This window comes from Cervus elaphus, chromosome 15, assembly GCF_910594005.1.
Source record: "Cervus elaphus chromosome 15, mCerEla1.1, whole genome shotgun sequence".
In the NCBI taxonomy this organism is placed as follows: domain Eukaryota; kingdom Metazoa; phylum Chordata; class Mammalia; order Artiodactyla; family Cervidae; genus Cervus; species Cervus elaphus.
In genome coordinates, this window is record NC_057829.1 from 56,912,075 (window position 1) to 56,935,146 (window position 23,072).

The 23,072-nt window shown below is 40.4% G+C and overlaps 1 protein-coding gene across 7 annotated transcripts in view; it reads right to left on the reverse strand.

The window, feature by feature from the left end:
- Positions 1-23,072, reverse strand: part of CPEB3 (cytoplasmic polyadenylation element binding protein 3) — a 191,094-nt gene that overhangs the window by 19,557 nt on the left and 148,465 nt on the right. For all 7 annotated transcript variants that reach the window (XM_043926632.1, XM_043926634.1, XM_043926630.1 and 4 more), the window contains exons 8-9: positions 17,351-17,465; positions 7,946-8,127 (exon numbers count right to left, since the gene is read on the reverse strand). In XM_043926632.1, coding sequence (XP_043782567.1) covers positions 7,946-8,127; positions 17,351-17,465 — 297 coding nt within the window. The remainder of the gene's footprint in view (positions 1-7,945; positions 8,128-17,350; positions 17,466-23,072) is intronic.

The following is a 23,072-nucleotide window of genomic DNA, read 5'->3' on the forward strand; positions in this document are numbered from 1 at the left end:
CCATATATAATATACATGTTTCGATGCTGTTCTCTTGAAACATCCTGTGGGCAGATTCTTTACCACTGAGCCACCAGGGAAGCCCAGATTGCTTTAGTTTTTAATGTACAGAATGAATTGGAGATGGGCTAAAGTTGAACTGGGGAGACCAATGAGGAAGCAACTGTAGATGTCCAGGTGAGAGATGACAATGACTCACTCCAGTACCCTTGACAGCCTTCCATGGTTGCTCCCAGCCCCTGCTCACTCATATATCATCCTAATTTATTCTACACACTTACTGAGTGTCACCCATGTGCAAAGTACTCCCATTCAGACCTCTGGGCACAGTGGCAGAGTCAAGATCATGCCAGCAGTCTTGATCTGTAAGACAGTGGTCCCCAACCCTTTTGGCATCGGGGACCCATTTTGTAGAAGATAACTGTTCCATGGACTGAGTTGAGGGGGGTGGTTTTCGGATGATTCAAGTGCATTACATTTATTGTGCACTTTGTTTCTAATTTAATGCCACTGCTGATATGACAGGAGGTACTGGTCCATGGCCTGGATGGTGGGGAGCCCTGCTGTAAGGAACCACCATTTAGAAGCTTCTTCCACCTCTGGAGTCTTCTCACTGCTATGCATACTGTGGCATAAAGCTTGCTGATGTGTAGATTTATCAGCCCACTCCAACAGGTGACATATTCTTGGGGGACCTTAATTAATACATAGAAGGGAGCAGAAATTTGCCAACAGCCCAGCCTACCTTGTTCCTGTGAATTTGAAGAGCACAGGTTAATAAGTAGGATTCCCTGCCTCTAATGATCCCTTCGAATTGTGGTGCTGGATTTGTAGCACCACATTATATATATATATAAATAAAATTATATATATATATAATTCATATACTTCAAAAAGGTATAAAGTTGTTACCAAAAGAAAAATTTAAAAACCACCTCTTGCCCAAGAGGTGAAGAGATACGCCACGTCCGAGGTAAGAGAAACCCAAGTTAGACGGCAGGCACTGAGAGAGGGCATCGGAGGGCAGACAGACTGAAACCACAATCACAGACAACTAGCCAATCTGATCACACGGACCACAGCCTTGTCTAACTCAGTGGAAACTAAGCCATGCCATGTGGGGCCACCCAAGACGGCCGGGTCATGGTGGAGAGGTCTGACAGAATGTGGTCCACTGGAGAAGGGAATGGCAAACCACTTTACTATTCTTGCCTTGAGAACCCCATGAATAGTATGGAAAGGCAAAAAGATAGGACACTGAAAGATGAACTCCCCAGGTCGGTAGGTGCCCAATATGCTACTGGAGATCAGTGGAGAAATAATTCCAGAAAGAATGAAGGGATGAAGCCAAAGCAAAACAACACCCAGTTGTGGATGTGACTGGTGATAGAAGCAAGGTCCGATGCTATAAAGAGCAATATTGCATAGGAACCTGGAATGTTAGGTCCATGAATCAAGGCAAATTGGAAGTGGTCAAACAGGAGATGGCAAGAGTGAACATCGACATTCTAGGAATCAGCGAACTAAGATGGACTGGAATGGGTGAATTTAACTCAGATGACCATTATATCTACTACTGTGGGCAGGAATCCCTCAGAAGAAATGTCATCATAGTCAAGACTATGCCATCATAGTCAACAAAAGGAGAAGTCTGAAATACAGTACTTGGATGTAATCTCAAAAATGACAGAATGATCTCTGTTCATTTCCAAGCCAAACCATTCAATATCATGGTAATCCAAGTCTATGCCCCTACCAGTAATGCTGAAGAAGCTGAAGTTGAATGGATCTATGAAGACCTACAGGACCTTCTAGAACTAACACCCAAAAGAGATGTCCTTTTCATCAAAGGGGACTGGAATGCAAAAGTAGGAAGTCAGGAAACACCTGGAGCAACAGGCAAATTTGGCCTTGGAGTACAGAATGAAGCAGGGCAAAGGCTAATAGAGTTCTGCCAGAGAACGCACTGGTCATAGCAAACACCCTCTTCCAACAACACAAGAGAAGACTCTGCACATGGACATCACCAGATGGTCAACACTGAAATCAGATTGATTATATTCTTTGCAGCCAAAGATGGAGAAGCTCTATACAACCAGCAGAAACAAGACAGGGAGCTGACTGTGGCTCAGATCATGAACTCCTTATTGCCAAATTCAGACTTAAATTGAAGAAAGTAGGGAAAACCACTAGACCATTCAGGTATGACCTAAATCAAATCCCTTATGACTATACAGTGGAAGTGAGAAATAGATTTAAGGGACTACATCTGATAGACAGACAGAGTGCCTGATGAACTATGGACGGAGGTTCGTCACATTGTACAGGAGACAGGGATCAAGACCATCCCCAAGAAAAGAAATGCAAAAAAGCAAAATGGCTGTCTGAGGAGGCCTTATACATAGCTGTGAAAAGAAGGGAAGTGAAAAGCAAAGGAGAAAAGTAAAGATATACCCACTTGAATGCAGAGTTCCAAAGAATAGCAAGGAGATAAGAAAGACTTCCTCAGCGATCAATACAAAGAAATAGAGGAAAATAATAGAATGGGAAAGACTAGAGATCTCTTCAAGAAAATTAGAGATATCAAGGGAACATTTCATGCAAAGATGGGCTCAATAAAGGACAGAAATGGTATGGACCTAACAGAAGCAGAAGATATTAAGAAGAGGTGGCAAGAATACACAGAAAAACTGTACAAAAAAGATCTCCACGACCCAGAAAATTATAACGGTGTGATCACTCACACTCACCTAGAGCCAGACACCCTGGAATGTGAAGTCAAGTGGGCCTTAGGAAGCATCACTACGAACAAAGCTAGTGGAGGTGATGGAATTACAGTTGAGCTATTTCAAATCCTAAAAGATGATGCTGTGAAAGTGTTGCAGACAATATGTCAGCAAATTTGGAAAACTCAGCAGTGGCCACAGGACTGAAAAAGGTCAGTTTTCATTCCAATCCCAAAGAATGCTCAAACTACTGCACAATTGCACTCATCTCACACGCTAGTAAAGTAATGCTCAAAATTCTCCAAGCCAGGCTTCAGCAATACGTGAACCAAGAACTTCTAGATGTTCAAGTTGGTTTTAGAAAAGGCAGAAGAACCAGAGTTCAAAATGTCAACATCTGCTGGATCATCGAAAAAGCAAAAGAGTCAGAAAAACATCTATCTCTGCTTTATTGACTATGCCAAAGCCTTTGACTGTGTGGATCACAATAGACTGTGGAAAATTCTGAAAGAGATGCGAATACCAGACCACCTGACCTGCCTCTTGAGAAACCTGTATGCAGGTCAGGAAGCAACAGTTAGAACTGGACATGGAACAACAGACTGGTTCCAAATAGGAAAAGGAGTACGTCAAGGCTGTATATTGTCACCCTACTTATTTAACTTATATGCAGAGTACATCATCATCATGAGAAACCCTGGGCTGGAGGAAGCACAAGCTGGAATCAAGATTGCCGGGAGAAATATCAATAACCTCAGATATGCAGATGACACCACCCTTATGGCAGAAAATAAAGAAGAACTAAAGAGCCTCTCGATGAAAGTGAAAGAGGAGAGTGAAATAGTTGGCTTAAAGCTCAACATTCAGAAAACTAAGATCACGGCATCCGGTTCTATCACTTCATGGCAAATAGATGGGGCAACAGTGGAAACAGTGGCTGACTTTGTTTTTTGGGGGGAGCTCTAAAATCACTGCAGATGGTGATTGCAGCCATGAAATTAAAAGACACTTACTCCTTGGAAGGAAAGTTATGACCAACATAGATAGCATATTAAAAAGCAGAGACATTACTTTGTCAACAAAGGTCCGTCTAGTCAAGGCTATGGTTTTTCCAGTAGTTATGTATGGATGTGAGACTTGGACTATAAAGAAAGCTGAGTGCCAAAGAATTAATGCTTTTGAACTGTGGTGTTGGAGAAGACTCTTGAGAGTCCCTTGGACTGCAAGGAGATCTAACCAGTCCATCCTAAAGAAGATCAGTCCTAAATATTCATTGGAAGAAATGATACTAAAGCTGAAGTTCCAATACTTTGGCCACCTGATGTGAAGAGTTGACTCATTGGAAAAGACCCTGATGCTGGGAAAGATTGAGGGCAGGAAGAGAAGGGGACAACAGAGGATGAGGTGGTTGGACAGAATCACCGAGTCAATGAACATGGGTTTGGGTAGACTCCGACAGTTGGTGATGGACAGGAAGGCCTGGCTTGCTGTGGTTCATGGGTTTGCAAAGAGTCAGACACGACTGAGTGACTGAACTGAACTGAACTTGCTAAAGATGGTGACATGGATGAATAAGATGACAGCAGAGATGACAGTGTCAGAAGTTACAGGAGGGACTGTTTCTATAACTGTTGTATATTGGCATATTTTATATTCACAGGCAAGGGAAAAGGGCCTAACCTAAGGAAATACTAATGTTGCTTATTTATAAAATGGGAACTCTCTGGAAAGCTCAAATCAACCTTTAGAAGACACATAAATATAAAAGTGAAATCAACCTAAAAAAGCATCTACAGCAAAGGGTGCAGTTAACAGAGACTCAAAGTACCATAGGCAACAAAATAAGGTATTGCTGAAAATGAAAGTGTTAGTCACTCAGTAGTGTTCAACTCTTTGCGATCCCATGGACTACAGCCCACCAGGCTTTCTGTCCATGGAGTTCTCCAGGCAAGAATTCTAGAGTGGGTTGCTCTTTCTTTCTCCAGGGGATCTTCCTGATCAAACCTGAGTCTCCTGAAGGCAGATTCTTTACTGTCTGAGCCACCAGGGAAGCCTGAAGGTATTGCTGGCTATGTTCAAAGCAAGAAGAAAACAAGAGGAGAGAGTAATATTTGGGGGAAGGGAGTGCAATATTCACAGAAAACCAGTGAGAAGGAGCCCCACTCAAGACAGAAGCTGGCCTCCATCTCTCAGAGTAAAGAATATGGTCTGCACGTTGGTCAGCACAAAGAGCATGAAGATGGAGCTGGGAGACAGGGAGAGAAGGGAATCCATCACTTGTGGTAATTTTCAGTTTTCCCACTCACATGATTCTCATTCCAGGGCACTGAAGGAACCAATAGACCCCTTTTGACACCATGTGGCATCACAACAGTCCCACTATACACCCGTCCAGTGAGTCACACTGTATGTACCGCTTTCTTCTTCAGTACCTCTTCCAGGCTTCTCAACAATCTAGTGGGGTACCCAAAGCTATTACTATTATTGTCCTTATTCTGAAACTCAGAATCTAAGTGACCTGCTCAAAATCACACAGCCCACTGGGAACAGGACCACATCTAGCCCCAGCCATCTGGCTCTGCCCAGGGCTCTTTTCACTAACCAGCGTAACTTTTCACTGCATCTTCAGCAGAACAACAATAAAATTCAAGCCATTTAATATTAACAACATCAGTGTAAGTACACTTCCAACAAGATGAATACTGTTAAATCTGCAAGTGCCAGGTAAACATCTTAATTGCCATATGACTCTGGATGTTCAGTCTTCAAATCCCATTTAATCTTCAGACTTTCCCCAGGAGTTACAGATGAAGACCCAAGGCTCTGGGCATTAAGTAACTTGTTTGGGGTCACCAGAGGTCTGGTGACTGGTGCAGCAGAGGTTTAAATGTACTGGGATCTGTTCTGGCTCCAAACTCTATACTCCTATTACAACTGGCTGCTACCCTAAATGCTTATCAAGGACCATCCTAAGGTATGGAGGGTATTAGGTAATCCAAATGCAGAGAGCAGAAACAGTCAGTGGCGTTCCTGAGAAGTTTGATGAGCCAAACACTTTTCTATAGCATGGTCTGTGATTATGCTAGCAAAAGAAACGTCACTTCTTTCTTCCTTACTTAGGTCTAAGTCTTGTGGGCATCAATGCTGAGGGCATGAGTATAGCAGAGGTGAGGGCAGAGGTAGGCAATAAAACAAGTAGTGCCTGAATTTTCTACGATTCTTGCAGGAGTTCAAAGAATACCATACACCCTGGAGTAAATGCACTTCCTTCTAACTAAGGAGTAAGACAGGAGGTTGTTAGGGTGGTAGCAAAGGAAAAGTGGAATCTTTTATCATCTTTAGGACCTGCTTCCTGAGCAGTCTCATGCCTTCTGGCTTCAGAGGGGAACAAAAAGAAAGCTACTTGGATACAGATGAGAACACAGGCGCTTTTCAGGTTAAGTTTATTGCCTGGGATTCACCACTGACCAGGGCAACACCAGTCTAAATGTAACAGAATCTGGGGTTTCAGATTCACAAACATATAGGCACAAGCAAGTCCACCAGCAGCAGAAGTTAATAAAACCCTCCACAGAGCACCATTTGTCAATCCAACAGAGGTTTACCAAGCACCTACTGTATCTACACCTGGAGAAGGAAATGGTAAACCACTCCAGTATTCTTGCCTGGGAAAATCCCATGGACAGAGGAGCCTGGTGGGATACAGTTCATGGGTCGCAAAAAGTCAGACACGACTGAATGACTAGACGACGACAACAACTGAATCCACACATTAAGCAGTGGGGAAGCAGAGAATGAGACAGACAGCATGCCCAGCTTTGCGGAGCTCACAGTCTGTAGGGGAATTACTGCTACCAAAGGGGTGCTGTGGGCGCTTGAAAACTAGGAATGGAGTTGAATCTTTATCACCCCTGACTTTCCACTGATTTAGAGTATTTCACGATTTTCTAAAATAATCATTCATTTTAATTAAAAAACGAACCACCACTACTTATAGAGATCCCAGTGATGTAACAAATAGATTGTTTATTTTAAGCACTGGCTTTCGTAATTTGATGTATGTCTTAAAGAAAATGTTAGCTTATTGACTTAAAAAAAATCCATCCCCCATTGAAACTTTTACCTCCTAACACACTTAGGTCTGCTACACAAAACCAGTTAGTCAACCATAGAGAGGAGTTGACACCTGGTAAGAGATTTACTACTTTATTTATTCCCATCCAGTGTGTGCCCCCAAAACAGCCTTGACTGGAAGCATTAACAGCCACTGGACAATTGCATATGGAGGTGTTTAAGGCTTGATGTTTTTCCCCTTGCTCCGTTATTCTATCAGTCAGGTCTCAGATTAGCTCGTAACTCCTAGTCCCCCAAGCTTCCAAACAGTGGCAGAACTGGGGTTTAAACCTGCGTCTGTCCCCAAACCCAACTGAGCACACCAATGCTCTCCAGCTCTACTGTCTCCTGTTTGGATGACGGCAAACCTGAGTGCCTCGACTGGCCAGGCAGGCAACGTCAATGAGCAAGGAGACAGGTAAGGGATATGTCTGTTTGCGATGAGCAGGAGGATGACAGAGCGCTGGAGAGGGGACTAGAGGGGACAGCAAGCAGCTACTGCTATCAATAGCTCCAGCAATTGCTATCACATATGATCTTGCAAGTTTAAGAGAAATCGGAACTTCAAAATCTTATGTATACTCCTGAAAGTTAACATTACATGTTAGTTCAAGTTCTTTGTTTGAAGAGGACCACGTGGGTCAAACAGGCTCTCAATCTTTGTTACTGTGCTGTTGGCATCATCTTTTCTTCAAAAATATTTATTTATTTATTTGGCTCCACCAGGACTTCCTTGCAGCACACAGGATCTTCAGTTGTGGCATGTGGGATCTAATTCCCTGACCAGGGGTGGAACCTAGGTCCCCTGCACTGGGAGTGCTGAGTCTTAGCCACTGGACCACCAGGGAAGTCCCGGCATCATCTTTTAAACAGCACTGGTTTGTTTTGCTAAATTGTGCAGCATTACTTTCATAAGTGTAACATCACCCCAGGGATGGGGGAAACAGAAAGTTCATTAACGCCTTAAATACCAAGAGTATTCTCTTTTTCAGGGAGCCTAGATGGACTCATGGACTAACGCCACATAAGGTGTTTTTCTCCCCAGGGGCCCATGGAATAACTTTCATTTCTTTCCCATGGCAATGATACCCCAAGCAGTTGCTTACCCGTTTGTCAATGTCATTGTGTTGGAGTTGCACAAAGCGAGCGCTGATGGCTGCAATGTAACTCTGCTGATTGGAGAATGCCACACGGCCAGCACCTTTCGGGTACTTCAACTCGGGGTCTGTATCAATGCCAGCATAGCAGACACCACCATATAAACGGTCCATGATCATTGCCAGTTCAACTGCAAGAAAATAAACACCATTTGGTATAAATGTTTAGAAGGGTCTCTTGCCCAGGAGAAGGAAGGACTACATGGAAGAATCATGCAGTGTAACTAAGAAATGGAAAACCCATGTTAAGTATCATGAAGAGTGTCCACACCAGTCTTAGAACTCAAGAAGGGGAGCTCCTCATAGGATATTTGAAAACAAAATGAAAAAAGAAAGAAAGAAAGAATTTACACACACACACAAATTTACACAATGAGAACTTCAGCAACAGTATAAAAGAAATGATCTATCGGCAACCCTCCTTTCTAATTTCTAACTGCTTAGTCCACTAGAGTGGACCCTGGGCAGGCAAAGCATTTCAGGTGCCCTGACAAGTTAATAAGAAACAGTCTACTTACTGACCCCTAGGGCTGAAAGTAATTACTAAAGTCACACTTCTAAATTAAGATTAAGCTATAGAAAGAATTAACTCTAGAGGCAATATGTTTACAGCCTAGAAATAACTCTCCACAATTTTCTAAAAAATAAAAGATTTTTAGAGTTTATTTCAATTGAGGAATCTCCATACTAACTTCTCACACTAAATTCTAAATAACAATACTAAAAATGATAATAGCAGCAATAAACATTTATTGAGCGCTTATAATCACCAGGAAACACTAAGCTGCTAAAAGGCAGTAAAAGCACACCCATCCTGTGTCCTGCTATAAATTCAGAGGTCTGGTCTGCACTCTTCACTAGAGCTCTTTGGATATCTGCAAAACACCTGGACAGAAGGCATTTGGAAATTGGACATTCCAAAGGTCTGATATGCTACAACTGTCCTCATCAGAAGGTACCATGGAGAGACATACAGCAGTTACTTACCTGGATCCAAACTGCCTGAAGTTAATTGTTTACTTGATACTGGATGGCACCTCCTCCAGGTATGACCACTCCTTTCAGGCCACTCACGTGGTTTTAAGTCCAAAAGACTTAGCCCTACTCCTAGGGAATGACCCAAGAATCTACTTCCTCAAATACCTACACATGGTATTTGGAAAGGAGTGGACAGGGAAGACAGATGAAGACCTGGGCCACAGCCAGCGTGCAAAGGCCCCCAGACAGCTGAGCTCCACAGGAATCAGTATCTGGGGGAGAAGGACAGCTGCACAGGCTGGAAGGGCAGGAGAAGAACTCTGCAGCAGGTTCAAGGGCTGAAGGGCTGAACGATGCAAGAACTCCACCAGATTTCTATGAACAGAAGGAGAGCCATGTACTGCTGTAACAGTTATGTCACTGTGAAAGAAAGGCTGTCTTTCTGACTTCTTCAAACCAGACTGCTTAATACTGGTAACTGATTTCTAAGCTTCTATTTCTAATAGGAAGAATGACTTAACAACCAACAGGTAATTTTCAGAAGATGAGTAAATAAGCTAGCAGTCATTAAGCCAGAGAATAAGTGCTTTTAAAGACAGAAGAGCAGAAAGTTACCCCAATGATCCCATTATGATCAGAATTACTGAGTCATATCAGTCAAAGAAACATTGCTGGTTAGAGCCCAAGTGGACCCTGGCTTCAGTCTTGGGGCAGGATCCGGAAATCACATTCATTCAAACAGTGCAATAAGAATCAAGTCCCTGTTGTTTAGTTTTTAAGTCTTGTCTGACTCTTTGGTGACCCCATAGATTGCAGCCCACCAGCCTCCTCTTTCCATGGGATTTCCCAGGCAGGAATAAAGAATACTGGAGTAGGTTGCCATTTCCTTTTCCAGGGGATCTTCCCAACCCAGGGATCGAACCCGAGTCTCCTGCTTGGTAGGCAGATTCTTTACCACTGAGCCATCTGGGAAGCCCAAGAATCATGTATGTATCCTGAATATTAGAATTCAGTGGGTTCTTACTTTGTCTCAACAACTTATGATGGCTTAAGGACTTCCTCACATAGCTAATGTTATTCCAGTCACAGAGAAGAAGAAATTGAAAGTTGAATTTATTTACCTTAGTCATTAATGAATTTCCTTTATTAGCCAAGTTGGCTTAGTAAAATAGGTAACCTTGGGGCCTGGAAATTAAACACTAATTTCCCAAAGACCTGGCTTCTTCTGGAATAGAATAAGACAGTGAACACTCCCTCAGCCTGGTGAATGGCCGGGAGACGAATGTTCGCAAAGGATTGAATGCACTTGTCTTCTACCCTTAGGAAGGACTCAAGAAAGTGTCTAATTTAGAAAGAGAGCTTGAAGCTCTGGCTGAAGACAAGAGCTACTGTAACCAGAGGTTCTTCTAAGGCATCTTGGTCTCCAAAGGAACTTTAGGGACCTGCAGATGGCAGAGACATCTACTGAGACTGGAAGATCCCAGCACCTTCCACAAGCACTTTGTGAATCTGGCTGTTGGAAAATCATCTTCTCGGCCCAAAGATTCAGTCATGGCTGATGCTATTGGCAGTTAAGCAGTTCTGTTAGGGAAAAGAAACCCTCATTCACCTACGCTTTTATGAAAATTATATAAATTAATAATTTCCACTTAGAAGCTTATGTGCAGTCATTTTCTTGGCCATCCAAAAGTCTGCAGGCATTTTAGCCAATGAAGTCTTACTCAAGTGAAGGACAATTTATGAAGAAGCTAGAAGAAAGAATCCAAGGTGACTACAGAAAATTTTTTGGGGGGGAGAATATGAAGATTACTCATTTCTCTACCTTAACCTGTATTTAACTACAAAAACCTCAAAAGTCTGATGATCCTTGAAGAAAAGTAAATAATAACTCAACAGCTGCTGTTTGTATTTGGTCCTTATTCAGTCAGCAAGTCCTCATTAAAAGCGTACTTCCTGCTGCCTAAACTCATGCTAGACTCAAACGTTTAACAGAGGGATGTCACTTAAGTACTAAACAGCATTTCTAATTATTGAGAAAAGTAACCAGTTGGTAAAAACAACATAAAAAAAGAGTAATTTAATCCACCTACTACATAGGTAACTAACAAACACAGAGCAAGCTTTCCTCAAGTCCTACAAAATTCTAATCTGAAAATACTTTTTATATGGAAGATACAAATCACCTACAGATGTCATAATATACAACTACTCGTAGAGGCTAGGTTTTAAAGGATTCTTTACAGTGAGCATGATCAGTTAATGTAGGAAAGTTCCATATAAATTCCCTTCCTCTGAATGAGGAGGAAGCTGAGCCAGCGAGAGGGCTACCATTTTGACTACTTGGGAGGAAGAGAGAAAAACAGAAGAAAAGCAGTAAGGATCTGGTAAAAGTCAACTAAAACCTTCATCTATCTATCTATACATTATGAACTCCATCCTGCTCTTGAAATGTGACTCCTTGATCAAGGATATGTCTTATCCGGAAAATGTAGTCAAACCACCTACTAAATGTATGACAGTGATTCCTCATGTGAAACCATCCTCGGTAGCCAACATGGACAGCGTTATCTCCCAGGAGCACGTTCTTAACATTTAACCTGAGGAAGATGAGGGTACCAGAGGCTGAAATTCAGACAGATAGAGGTGACAGCAGGCACAGACAGAGTCTGTGAGGAAGTCAGATGTCTCCAAACCACTTCTATTTTTTCTTTCCCATCCAGGCAGTGTTAACAGGGTCTGTCTGGTCACCACAGGGGTGGGAAATTAGGAGTTCTGATAGCCATAACCAAGGGCATTCTGTACTTTGGTTAAGATGTTCTATGCTTTTATGGTAACTCAGATCAGCTCATAAACAACTGTTGCATGAGAAGAGTACACTACTACAAGTCTAACCTACACACTGGCTCTTGTGATGAGCTTTCCTGTGTCCCAGACTAGAGAGGGAAACAAAAATACTGCAGTTGTATGTAGCATATAGTATGTCCGTGAATTCCTCTGGGTTGTGGTGGCCATGCCCTGGAGGTGAATCTGAACCCCAACTATGGCTCCTGTTTTGCTCCCAATTTTTCATAAAGATCTGAAAGGGATCAGCTCAACAGAAAGAAAATCATGATTACTCTCCCATCCTGCCCCACCCCGGGGTCCTGTTCCTACGGTTTAATTAGATTTCAAAGTTAGCCTAAGGCAATGTAGAAGTCCAAGATACTGTGAGAGCCAAATGGGACAGAGCAGGAATGAGGTTTCCTGAGGGAAATACTAACACATTCATCTTTTCAGATTTTAAATCATGAATCCAGAAGCTCCATTTCTCCTCTTTGCAAATAACAAAGCAGACAGGAAAGAGGCATAAGGCACCTCAGGGTGACAAAGAGGCCTGCACTTCTGAAAGAAAGGAAAATTCAACTCGAAGGTGGACTTTCTGAGTTTACAATTGCCAGGTTGGATCACAAAAGCGGTTCAAATATCTTCAGTAGAGGAAATGCTCATAAGCTTCCACTCTGCATGAGATGTTGGGAAGTTATGAATATTTTCAATAAATGGTATGAACAACCAAGTAAGTCTGAGCGATAAGAGTATTTAAGTTGATTAAATCGAGCTGGTACCAGGCTGACTGTTATTACCGTTATGGAGACAGAATCTCAGATCTCAGCCTGATAAAACAGCTTCCCTCTGTGTAAAGAGTCCCAGACTTGAAGTCTGGAGATATGAGTTTGAGCCTTAGCTTTTTTAATTGTTGTGGTCTTGACTAATCACCCACTTTGAACTCTGCTTCCTTATCTCTATGATGAAAAGTCTACCACTTACAACCTCACAAGGTTTTCATGAGGATTAAACATATATGAGAACTCTGGGCATACTGTTGGGCACAGAGTGGCGCTCAAATGTTTCATTTTGTCCAGGGGTTGTTTTTCTTTAACATTTGCTTAACTCAAAGATCTTTGCTTAATATTAACTTGGCCTGGTTTCTGCTCCATAAGCACCAGTTCATCCCAGTCTTACTTTAGCTTTAAGTTAATGTTACTCAAACTGCCACTAATATGGCAACCTTTGACATCAGCTGTGGGTGAGGGTGTGCTTTCCTAGAGGAGGGAGCTCACAACCACCGATCAACACTAGAAAATCCTTAATCTTAAGGGCAGTGCAGTGAATTAAGTCAGTATGCTAACTGTGGAGTTTATCTGAGACAACTCATTCTGAACTTGGGATTGGGTGAAAGAAAAAGCTTCTAGTGCTGACCAATTTGACATAAGAAGATTTCTGTCTGCTACCACTTCACTGAACAAAAAGGATATAGTTATAATATTCCCCTTTCCTAAATCACAAATCAGGATGTGATTCCTAATATGTGTGGCCTACCAGAATGTTTGCACAGAATGTGTGGAATAAATGGTCTTAGAAAAATTCATCATATTCTGTAGATGTATGCCATACATTAGTGAATATTTACCTCAAAAAAATGTTTTCCCCTAGAATTTCCATAGAAAAGCCATCCTCACAACAGTTGGGGTGGGTGCGGGGGAGGGAGGGCAGAATGAGGAGAAGAAAATACCAGGATCCACAGCAGAAAGGGAGAAACAAACAAGAGAGACTCATCAGAACAACAGCTAAGAAGGTGAAAGATTCAAAGATGACAGGCAATTGGCAGGCTCCAGGAACTCAAGACTGATCTTTTCTGCAGGACCTGGTCAGATAAACTGTCAGGAGGAAGTCAAAAAGTGGAGGAACAGCTCACAGATGCCTCTAACTAGAAAGGAATACTGAGGGTTTTTCAAGCCTGATGAAAGTTGGAAATGCATGGCTCCCAAAGTTGGATTACTGAGGCAGCCCCCAAATGAGATGTCTAGGTTCAGAAGCTCCAGTCAGAAGATACTCATGATTACAAACCAGGGGAAAGTACACTCCTTTTCCACTCTTTCCTGGTGGTCTCTCCTCAAAACTCCCAAGCCTGGCACTTACTTGCTCTCAGAGCAAAGACATGCAGTCAGGAAAGGTTCTCATGCCATAGGGATATGCAACAGGGAGATTTCTGCACTGAGATTTAGGAAGACATGTTGCTTACAACACCTGAATGAAGAGTGGCAATATGCTCTTGCATGTTCAGGTGGTAGCAGGAGAAGAGACAGACAAGAGAGATGGATCACCGCTTTCCTCATACTGACTCTCTGAAGAATATGTACACTTTAGCCACACGGTGGCATGACGAGTCTACCCACAGCCTTTCCTAGCGTGGGGGTGGGGAGAGAGAGGAAATGGAAGGAAAGCAAGATCTGGAAACAGCAGGAGACTTCAGGCAAACCATCCTTGGCCTGCCATTGTCACTGACAGGAGTGATGGAAGGGAGAGACAAGAGACAGTAGAAATTACTTGACCTAGAAAAGGCAACAATCAGGCAATCCAACTTTGGGTAAACTCATCGAGATTTTTCATCGATATTCTCCTACTTTCAGGCTAATTTTTCTAGGCCCCAGATTTTTTTTTACCAACCTGAATTTTTAAAAGTCACGCCTGTCAAAAGATCAGAAGGAACAACCTAAACTCAGTCAAGACAATCCACTTAAAACAGGTTGCCTTGTATCTTCAGAAGTGTTTGTGCATTTCTGTTTAGTGGGATAAGGACTATATTATCATTTATTAGAGATAATGGTCCCTGTCTTACAATGGGAAAATATCAAAGACAAAAAACCTTATGAGATCCAAAAGGATAATTCTTGAGTGATGATGTTTTATTCACTGTAATGTGCTGAAGGACCATTTCTGGCCCAGGATAAGGTGAAAATCAATCTGGACACACAAAATCTCACTTGTTGAGTACCAGCACTAGTATCTAGTTTAGGATCATCGTCTATATAGTGCCTAAAATAGTTCTAAGACTTTCCAGAATTCAAACCACAATACTCCTGGAAAAAAATGCCCTGACATATTTAAAAACCAAAATTTGAGCATTATTATGTTAAGGAAAATAATTTAGTATTCAATTAATTGGGTTAGTATTCTATTAGCACATTTCTTAAATCTTTGACTTTATACGTGATGACCGGTTCAACAAGAGTGGGATGTCCATTCAGGGTGGTATGACGTGCACTTTCTCAGCGCCAGTAACACAGTGCGTGCTCAATACATGTTTACTGTTTAAGTGAACTGCACTGTATTCAATATAAGATTGTCTAGCAAAGTCAAACTGAATTCTTTTAAAAACAGTCTTCTATTCCAAGACACACACCGGTCCACAAAGCTCAGTGTGTTCCAAAGAAATTCAATTCTATGCACAGGGATAAAAGCTAAAGATGTTAACTCTTTTCATCCAGACTGCTTGGCCTCCAATCTGGAAGTCTTGGATAGAGTAAAATTCCAGGATGCTAATGTAGATTTGTTTAGCCTTCTAGAAACTAGCTACATTTATAGGAGGTGCTGGCATGGGGGAACCTTCATTAGACTAAGTGACTACAGATTAATATCCAACAATGGCAAAAACAAAATTTTAAAACAAATTAGTTTTCTTTTTAAAAAATGAACTTTGAAATTTATAAAACATGTATTATCTAGGCAGGGAACACAAAATCCAATTTCTGACTAGGTAACTAAATATAATTCCTGTTTAACTCTAGAACATGTATCATCTTACAGACACAGAATGTTAAAGAAAGAATACAACTCAGCCTCTTGGGTTTCCTGCTGTGCTGTCAGTGTGATCACAGAACCGTGAAAAACAGATGATCACAATTAGAGGTCCATATCTATCCTTTCAAATAATTTAAACAGAAAGAATAAAGGATGAATAAGCTTGAAAAAAGCAATTTAGTTATAAACTATAGTGTCTTAAAACAGACATGAGATTAAAGTCAGTTTTGTTATTTTTACAACTGCAGGAACTCTTCTTTCAGAAAACTTTTTTTTCAGATTCCCATCTAAGAAAAAAGGGAAAGGGCTAAGATATTAAAACTACTTTGTGTTTGTCTTTAGTTCCAAAAAAGAACAGAATACTAGCAAGGAATGTCCATTTTTTTAATAATATATTTGCAATTTAAAGACTATGAAAGGGGATTTTTCTCTTTCCACTCCTAAGCATATCACCAGTTAGAAAAAGCCAGGAATATTACACAGCGCCCCTACTCACACTTTTTTTTTTTTTTAAAAAGCACAAGCTCTTTAGAAACAAAGGGCTGCATTGGCCCTCATCTCATAATGCTGTTCACGTTTGAGCTGGCCCTGCTTAGACTTTATTCTCTGATGGCAGATAAAGGGGAAAGCATCTCTGCTGCTCTGCTTGCTTTCTTTGGGCAAGTTTGCCACTAGGATGAGAAAAAGACCCAAGACACCTGACTTTCTGAAATACCATAAAATTATAAACTCCAGTCATAATTAATTTGTTTTAAGGTCTTTCAAAATAGAATTATGAATACATCTTTACAGAGACCTAAACTTTTAGCAGTAGGTTGGAGTTGAGATTTGAATAAATGCATTAGAAAAGGTGAGGAACATTCAGAATTAAGAAGTCACCAAAGGCACAGAGCTGTAGGGACATTTCATAATTCTGTTTCACAGTTTGATTTAATGATCTCTGCTTTTTCTTTTACTTTTTAAGTAGAATTAAGTCTACTTGTTTACACTAACATGAGATAACACTGCCCTTTGCTACTACAGTGGCAATGGTTACCTTATTTTTTCATCTTAGTTTAAAAAAATGAACTCAGCTATTTTAAAGCACTTTACAAACTTTGTTCTTACAAATAATTTTACTATATTCCACAGGCAATCATACTGATCTAACAAGCGATTAATTTGTCTTTGGTGCCTCAGTCGATTAGGATTCTGCCCAATTCCAGCAGGCACAATTATTTAATCATTGGAAAGGAACTTAAAAAACAAAAAACAGGAGTGCTTTCATGAAGTCAAAATAAAGATGCTCAAATACATAACTCACTTTTCAAAGTACATAAGAAAAAAACAGGAATCTGTTTTGCTTGGGAAGAGTTCAGTCTGATTTCCAGTAACACAATTTCTAGCAGTGGTTTGGCCCTGGACAGATTTCTGATGGGGTTACTTCTTTTTCTGTTATATATAACAATACTAACTGGCTAACAATGCACACTGCCAAATTCACTGCTATTATTTTTTAAATAATTGGTTGAACAGGGAATCACTAATTAGAATCCAACCCTCTGAAATAACAGTTTAATGAAATTCACTCTTGCAGCATAAGAAAATACAACATCTTGGCAGAAAACATTTAAGGGTCAGCTCAGTGGAACTGATATGATGGCCTTCTTTTTGGAGACTGTGTACGGCTGACCAGAAGCCTAGAAAATACTGAAGACTAAACACACTGGGGATTGTTGTTGTTGGTTTTGTTGTTGTGGTGTTACTATTTCCACTCACCAGCTCGAAGGGGTCGTGGAACTCCCCCAACAAAGATAGTTTTTCTGGGGTCCAAAGGCTGTGAACCATCCATTACAAAGTCACTGTCACTTAGGTTCCATGGTCGAATTTGCACCTGAAAAAAAGTCGTTTACTTGGTCCTTACTTCATTTCCATTAACCCCAAATGAGAATAAGGTGACTAAAGATAAACCCACTGATTTGTGCATTGTACAAGATACACAACCCAAACAAAATCCAGTTATTAGTTAATGTAATCTCTAGACATATGCTGTGAAACCTTCAGAAACCACCTGTGGTTTTAAAAAAGGGTAGCCTTTTATAGATAAGAGTCTGGGTTTTGAATAAGACCCATTTTAACACGTTTAACTGTTCATAACCTGTCACATTATAGCACTTAGCTTTTTAAGAGCTCACCTAAAGAGGGAATAGGAACTTTTAGAATATTTTCTAAAAATTATCTATATCTCTGGCTTTTAAATTATCACCCCTTAAAATGAAAACATTTATCTTTCAGCAATATGATTTAACACAGTTTAACAAGTTAGCACACAATTACCAGCAATATCAAATACTGAAGGGCACAGAGTTATCTACTTTTGGTTGATCTGATTTTCCTAAATAAATCCAGTAAAATAAAGTTAAGTCTAGAAATTCAAGTAAATTTTCAAAGAGTAGGAAAAGAAATCTCTATGACATATTTCTTTCTATTTGGTAATGTCTCTTCACTGGGACTGACTCCCTGTCCATAGTTTATACTATGCTCTCCTTATCGTATAAAATATTTCACCAGAATCGTAACCTTAAAACATATTCCTTTCAATCCATAACTGAACTATCACAGAATAGCTTAAAACAAAACCACCACCAAAAAACCCACTCACACAGAAAGGCCAGTTTCAGCACGGACTGAAAACCACCTGGCCATGCGCTCAGCTGGCCATGTGTTCAAGCAGGCCAGCTGTAAGGGCGAAGAAACAAGCAGTGGTTTTTAAGGAACATGCCTCTCCTTTCACCTCATTGATTACGATAGGAAACAAAACAGCTGAACTTTAATTTCCTTAGTATCAACAAAATTTTTTACTTTTCCCATTGCTCAACCACCAACACTTAATGCAAGGAAATATATATGACAATTTTTTATGTGGCTTGCCTTATATCCAGTAGTTCTTCTATCTGAAAGATAAATCTGCCAATGACACTTTCAAAACACCTTGAATCAACTCCAAGACTGGCATTGCTCATTAGAAACAGGCTACACATTCATTATGACTGTTACAAAATTTACCCCCTACACAACTTTTGGAGCTTTTATGACACAGTTGCCTTTACCAGTTACTGGAAACCATAAAATCTCCACATGGGGGAAAAGAAAATCCAGTTCTTTCCTTGTAAAATCTAGTCTGTTTGACTAAATTATCAATCCCTTGATATTTACCACAAAGACAGATTCACCAATACCATAAAACATCATTTTCAAATGCCTTCATGAGGGCTCCTTATTAATGTTTAATTAAAAACACAATCTCCTGACACCAAAAAAAAGGATTCTAATGTCAACACACAAAAGACAAGGCAAATCTTTTTCTGTACAGAGCCCTTTTTTCTTCTAGTCTCATCCCTAGTAAGGTAGTTAAGGTAGCTTCAGGATCTGGTAATTCTATTTACTTTATGATAACTGAATTCAATCATATGGCTCACAAATAAAAACAATTCGTGTGTAATATCCATAGTGTTCTGGTTTCATTTAATCAGAAGTACAGAAAATAAAGCCTCACACAATAGCTGGACGTTGCTGTTACTTCAAAGAACTCTGCAGAAGATCTCAAATCCGCCTGCTGAGATGCTTCACTGCTGCCTCTTCTTCCCTCTAACACCCTCCCCACCCCTTCATTACATCACACACAACCCATTCCCTTACCCTATTCTTGGGAAAAATACAGGAAGAAGACTAGGGAGACAGTAATGATTAACCATATTCACAAAACCCACATTTCCCAGCTGCCATCACAAAACAGCTCCTCAAAGCTCACGCCACCGCGGATTCAGAGAAATGTCAACACGGGCCAACATCAGCACAGTCTACGTGCTAAGCAAGAAATATTGTGGTGCTGTTTGCATTAAGAAGTTTCATTCACACTCCAGTTTCTTTCTGAAATATAAGACCATTCTTACTCAGGAATGTTCTCCATCTTCTAAAGTTTATTCTCAGACCTCAGGGTCTAATATTCATGTTCTATCTTTCTGACTTACTCTTTGAATAAATTCTCTGGTCCCAAGACACGCACACAAGCACACACACACACACACACACACACACACACAAACACACAAACACATAGGATTCTCTACTCTTTTAGTCCCATACTTTGTAAGCTGACTCAAATATTTTGTAGAAAGGAATACAATATAAATAAAAGAACTTTTTATTATCTTTATTTCTTTAATAATTATTTTTGAGAAATGTTGAAATTAGACCTCTATCTTAATTCAACACAAACTTCCCCTGGCAAAACAACTTTTACATCCACAGTGACTACTCTGTGTGTGTATATATGTCTTTGTAAAACAATTCTTCTACTATGTTGTCAAATAGGCTACACGCTGGGCAGTAAAAGCCCTAACATCCTAAGGAAAAGATAAGGAAAAGATTACTTTAAGTGAAATTGACATGGTTCCAGTACCACTTCCTGAAGAAACCTGATCACATCTGGTTACAAAGGTGACTCCAGGAAGAGGCTATCTGGCAGACAGCACCCACGAGCCCTTTGCCTGCGCCACAACCACACGGCAAGGGTTACACAGCACGGAACGTCTGTAGGGCCAGACAGGTAGCATAAACATGTCAGGTTACCAGGACAACAGTTAGTAGGCAGGCAGTGACACTATGGAGTAAACCACTCCTTTTATTTCGTTTTATATTATACTTGATGAACAATGTTGTGTTAGTTTCAGCTGTATAGCAAAGTGATTCAACTACACATATATGCGTGTATCCTTTTTCAAATTCTTTTCCCATTTAGGTTGTTATAGAATATTGAGCTGAGTTCCCTGTGCTATAGAGTAGGCCCTTGTTGGTTATCTATTTTAAATACAGCCATGTTAAACCACTCCTTTTAAAGGAAGTAGACACTTCTCTCAGCTAGTATTTATCATTTGCGAATGTGTTGTCAGACTTTTTCATTTCTCAAAAATAGCTATAAATTCAGATTTTTATGTGAAACTCCAAGATTTCTGAATGTTGGGAACTCATTCAAATGTGAAAGTCACTTGTACAGGCTAGACAAAATTAACTGCAGGCCAGATCATTTCTGTAGGCTCCAGTCTGTGATCTCTGGTTAGAAAGGTTTAGTTATCACACAGTTCACAAAGGAATGTTTTGTTTCATAAGCACTTATGAGAGAAAATATTAATACAAAAATGGTTTTCCCTTAGTTTCAGTTCCTTTTTTAAGCATGTATTCCAATGGAAGTTATGGTGAGGACCATAAACCTTCTAGCTGAATTATTGGTCTTCTAAACTTTTATCTTCTGATTTGATAATTGGCTTTGTATAAATGCTTATCTCCAAAGGCAAAATCTTTTTAAGGATAAAGGCAAAAACCAAACATAAAGATTGACAGCATAAATATACGAATTTATACCATAAAGTGACTTCAACAGCTTTCAAGAAATCTAAAACAACTTAATATTAACAGCAACAGTTAGTACTGAGTTCAAAATGGGTCGTAAAGCAGCAGAGACAACTTGCAAAATGAACAATGCATCTGTCTCAGGGAACTGCTAACGAACGTACAGTGTAGTGGTGATTCAAGAAATTTTGCAAAGGAGATGAGAGCCTTGAAGATGAGGAGCGCAGTGGCTGGCCATCGGAAGTTAACAACGACCAACTGAGAGCAATCATTGAAGCTGATCCTCTTACAATTATACGAGAAGTTGCAGAAGAACTTGATGTTGACCATTCTATGGTCATTCAGTATTTGAAGCAAATTGGAAAAGTGAAAAGGCTCTTTTAGTGGGTATCTCATGAGCTGACCGGAAATCAAAAAAATTGTCATTTTTGAAGTGTCATCTTCTTCTATTCTATGCAACAACAACGAACCATTTCTTGATTGAACTGTAATGTGTGATGAAAAGTGGATTTTATATGACAGATGCTGACGACCACTCAGTGGTTGGACAGAGAAGAAGCTCCAAAGCACTTCCCAAAGCCAAACTTACACCAAAAAAGGTCATGGTCACTGTTTGGTGGTCTGCTGCTGGTTTGATCCACTACAGCTTTCTGAATCCTGGCAAAACCATTACATCTGAAAAGTATGCTCAGCAGTTGACGAGATGGACTGAAAACTGCAATGCCTGCAGCCAGCACTAATCAATAGAAAGGGCCCAATTCTTTTCCTCAGCAATGCCTGAATGCACGTCACACAGCCAACACTTCAGAAGTTGAATGAATCGGGCTACAAAGTTTTGCCTCCTGCACTACATTCACCTGGCCTCTCACCAATCGACTACCACTTCTTCAAACAACTTGGCAACTTTTTGCAGGGAAAATGTCTCTAAAACCAGCAGGAGGCAGAAAATGCTTTCCAAGAGTTCACTGAATCCCAAAGCATGGATTTTTCTTCTGTAGAAATAAGCAAATTTATTTCTCATTGGCAAAAATGTGTTGACTGTAATGGCTCCTGTTTTGATTAATAAAGATGTGCTTAAACCTAGTTATAATGATTTAAAATTCACAGTCTGCAAGCACAGTTATGTTTGTACCAACCTAATAACTTAAATTTCATTTTATTTAAAACAGAGTCATTAATAGGGATAAGGTTAGGCTAAGTTCTAGGGGGAAAAAATTAAGAAATATAATGCAGGTCGTTTATTTTGATAGGGTGCTATAACATTATTTCCTAAAAAGAAAATGTCATTGAAAATTTGCAAAAGCCACTAAGTTAAATAAAAAATGCATTTTTATTGTATCTTTAATAACAGGATAAGAACAGTTTTAGCAAGAACAGTTTTAAATACAAGTCTTAGGGCTTCAAGTTTCTGAATATGACCAAATCTCCCTATAGCTCTGGAACTCTCTCAGTTCAGATCACTATTTAGAATTTAGACACGACCTTGGTGGGCTACAGTCCATGGGGGTCGCAAAAAGTCAAGACACGACTGTGCTACTAAGCACACACTACCAGTAAATAATGTTATCTTGAGCTCACTTTGCACATCTCATCCTATACCTGCTCTGGTCCTCTCTTTAGGTTACAAATACCTACCACTTGAAGGGTTCTACTGTGTGGTGCCTTCCTTTTCATTTGCTGGGCTCAAGGCAGCTCCAAAGAGCAACCAAACTGTTCAGAGCCAACAGTGCAATCTGGTGGTCAGTTTAGGAAATTACCTGACCAAACACCTCTTTCAGGCCATTTGTTCTCTTTCCCACAAATTACCCATAAAGCTTATAGTTCAGCATCCCCCCAACCCAGCCCCATTTCCTTTTTCCTCTTTTCAGTACCCTTCAAACTCCTACTCAAGCTCTTCAGGAAAATGTCTCCATTTTTCTCTCCCTAATCCTACAATCATCCTTTTAATCGACGTGAATCAAAAAAACAACAGCGCAGAACCATCAGGACTGCTCTCCCCAGTAAGCAGCATCCCAGCTCTTCTGACAGCCAGGATGAGTCAGCTAAACCGAGGTCTGCAGACATACAGCTGCGACAGCTCAGCTCTAGTGTA